The sequence below is a fragment of the Jaculus jaculus genome, chromosome 5 (assembly GCF_020740685.1).
Source record: "Jaculus jaculus isolate mJacJac1 chromosome 5, mJacJac1.mat.Y.cur, whole genome shotgun sequence".
NCBI lineage: Eukaryota > Metazoa > Chordata > Mammalia > Rodentia > Dipodidae > Jaculus > Jaculus jaculus.
In genome coordinates this window covers 83,080,603-83,083,610 of record NC_059106.1, presented here as the reverse complement: position 1 = coordinate 83,083,610, position 3,008 = coordinate 83,080,603, and the positions used below count along the sequence as shown (strand labels likewise).

Sequence of the window (3,008 nt, the reverse complement as noted above, 5' to 3'; positions counted from 1 at the left end):
TCAGTGTTGAGCACTCTTGTGTCACTTCATCTCAGCACTATGGTACCTTCTGAGTCATCCCAAGGTCACTACAATCTGAAAAGAGAAGCTTCTCTAATCAAAAGTGATAGTAGCATTAATGTATGGGTATGAACATTAAGAGAAGGGCTTATTAGGCAGTTTGGTGAGCATAGTATGTACATTTAGCCAGACATGAGCAGACATTATACCCCTAGCTCATGACTTCCCCTGTCATAGGTTTTCAGTTTCAGGTATGTATTTCCTCCTGTGGAGCAAGACTGCAGTCCAATTAGAGAGGTGCCTCTAGAGTTTTTATATGAATTAAAGTGACAAGGACACATCAGCTGGGCAGCATGGTATGCATTTTCATTGCTAACCACCCAGTAGGATGAGGCAGGAGGATTGCTTAAGCACATGAATACAAGACCAGCCTGGGCAACATAGTGAGGCAAGAAAGAAGAAAGAGAGAGAGAGAGAAAAAAAAAAAAGGATGGAAGGAAGAAGGAAAGAGAAAAGAGAAGGAAGGGAAAAACATTGTCACCAAACAACAACAACAACAACAAACAGAAAAGAAATAGAAAAGGACATAAAAGGCACTTTGACAGTGACTGTTAAATAGACATGCTAGCTATTATTATTTAGACATACCAAATGTCATGAAATGAGGTGCATCATTTGGAAATTAAATTTAGAGACACTGACTTTTTCAGGCCACAGTGACTTTTCCAAAGCCACAGAAGGTCAATGATGTAGTTAAGCCTTGAACACAATTCTCTGAGTCCTTTCTGAATGCTTCCATTAGCAAATTAGTGTGAGAGACTTTTTTCCTCCTAGCTATCTTGCTTATCCTAGGAAGCCCACTTTATTCACTCCAAGAACTTCAGTGAAGTGTTACAAGAGACCAGAAACACTTCAGACAGTCAAGGTACGTGGCCTACTGAGTGTCCTCACCCATTACAATTAACTTGCGGAATGCCCTCGTCATATCTTTGTTCTGAAGGCTATAAATAATGGGGTTAAAAAAGGCAGAGATGAAACTGGGCATGGTGACACACACCTTTAATCCCAGCACTTGGGAGGTAGAGGTAGGAGGATCATTGTGAGTTCAAGGCCACCCTGAGACTACATAGTGAATTCCAGGTCAGCCTGGGCTACAGTGAAACCCTACCTTGAGCCCCCGCCGCCCCCCCCCCCCAAAAAGAAAGGCAGAGATGACATTATAAGAACAAGGTCAAGTTCTTGTCATCCACTGGGGAGGCATCAGAGCCAGGCCTCATGTACATGACCAGAATACAGAACATGGTGACCACAGTGATGCGTGAGGCACAGGTGGAGAAGGTCTTCATCTGCCCTTGGGTGGAACGAATCCTTAGACTAACCATGAAGATATGAACATATGATGTCAAGATGAGGGACAATGGGATTAAAAGCAAGATGAAACCCAAGATGAAGTCCACTTGGTCATTGAGGGATATATCTGCACAGGCCAACTTCAAAACAGCAGGAATTTCACAAAAGACGTAGTTGATCTCATTTGGACCAGAGTAGGGCAGAGTCATCGAGCAGAGACTGTAGACAAGGGCACAGATGAGACCACAAAGAGCAGAGCTGACTACCAGGATTATACACTGGACCCCATAGTGGAGCGGATAGCCTATGGCAACATATCTGTCATAGACCATAACTGCAAAAATCCATGTCTCAGTGATGCCTAGTGTTAGAAAAATGTACATCTGGATGACACACCCAACATAAGAGATGGTCTTATTCTTGCTTACTAAATGAGCCAGCATCTGGGGCACTGTTGTGGTGGCACAACTGAGATCCAGCAGGGAGAGGATACTGAGGAAGAAGTACATGGGTGTGTGGAGACGTGCATCTACTCTGATCAGGGCAACAATGAGCCCGTTGCCCACAACCGTAAGCAAGTAGAGGATGAGGAAGATGAAGAAAAGGATCCAGTTGATCCTGGAATTCCTGGAGAAGCCCAATAGGATAAACTCAGTTATGGACCTGTGATTTCTCCAACCTCGACTGTGCATGGCCTTCCTTCTGAGAAGACAAGAGGACATATTTCTGACTGGTTGGCACTGTCAATGTTAGAATGCAATATGAGATCCACAGAGACAAGAGCTGAAGTCAAAAAATCTGCCTCCACACCCAGAGAATAATTGATTCAAAAGGGTCTCATATAGTTTTAGGGAATTATTAGGCCATCTAATAAATTTTTTTTTTTTTGGTTTTTCGAGGTAGGGTCTCACTCTAACTCAGGATGACCTGGAATTCACTAAGTAGTTTCAGGGTGGCCTGGAACTCATGGCAATCCTCCTAACTCTGCCTCCCAAGTGCTGGGATTAAAGGCATGCACCACCACGCCCAGCATAACTAATAAATATATTTTTTTAATTAGTTAATTTATTTATTTGAGAGTGACAGACACAGAGAGAAAGACAGATAGAGGGAGAGAGAGAATGGGTGCGCCAGGGCTTCCAGCCTCTGCAAACTAACTCCAGACGCGTGCGCCCCCCTTGTGCATCTGGCTAACGTGGGACCTGGGGAACGGAGCCTCGAACTGGGGTCCTTAGGCTTCACAGGCAAGCGCTTAACCGCTAGACCATCTCTCCAGCCCCTAATAAATATTTTTGACTTGTCTAATTAATTACCCCTGATCAAATTCCAAAGTTCACATGATAGAATTGCAGTCTTGTTTTAAGGAACATATGCACACAGCCTTGTGCACATGTGTACACACACAACACATACAGCATAAACCAATCAAAGTCAGGACACTAGGAAAATACAAATGTTTTCTAGTAAGCTAAAACAGTCTAGACTTTGATTTTTCCTCAAGTTGTTATTTCAAATACCAAGACTAGATGGTACTGCAAATGACCTGACAAATAAACAAATTAAAAAAAAGAGCATCCCAGTTTATTTCCTTTTCCTCCTTCCTCTCTGACAGCTATATTTTTGAAAACTCACATGCTCTTGCCCTACATTTCAAGACA

The 3,008-nt window shown here is 43.1% G+C and overlaps 1 protein-coding gene across 1 annotated transcript; it reads right to left on the bottom strand.

Annotated features, from left to right (window-relative positions):
- Positions 1-934: 934 nt before the first annotated feature.
- Positions 935-2,042, bottom strand: LOC123460953 (olfactory receptor 2A1/2A42-like). The gene is made up of 2 exons (XM_045151365.1): positions 1,222-2,042; positions 935-1,040 (listed from the first exon to the last, which is right to left on the bottom strand). Exons 1-2 carry the CDS (start codon positions 2,040-2,042, stop codon positions 935-937), a joined length of 927 nt encoding a protein of 308 aa, XP_045007300.1.
- Between the last annotated feature and the right edge of the window lie 966 nt (positions 2,043-3,008).

Coding starts and splice junctions, on each gene's coding strand:
- LOC123460953 (XM_045151365.1), bottom strand. CDS start 2,042: ATGCACAGTCGAGGTTGGAGAAATCACAGGTCCATAACTGAGTTTATC. Junction 1,041..1,221: donor AAGAACTTGACCTTGTTCTT/ATAATGTCATCT, acceptor TGTCACCATGCC/CAGTTTCATCTCTGCCTTTT.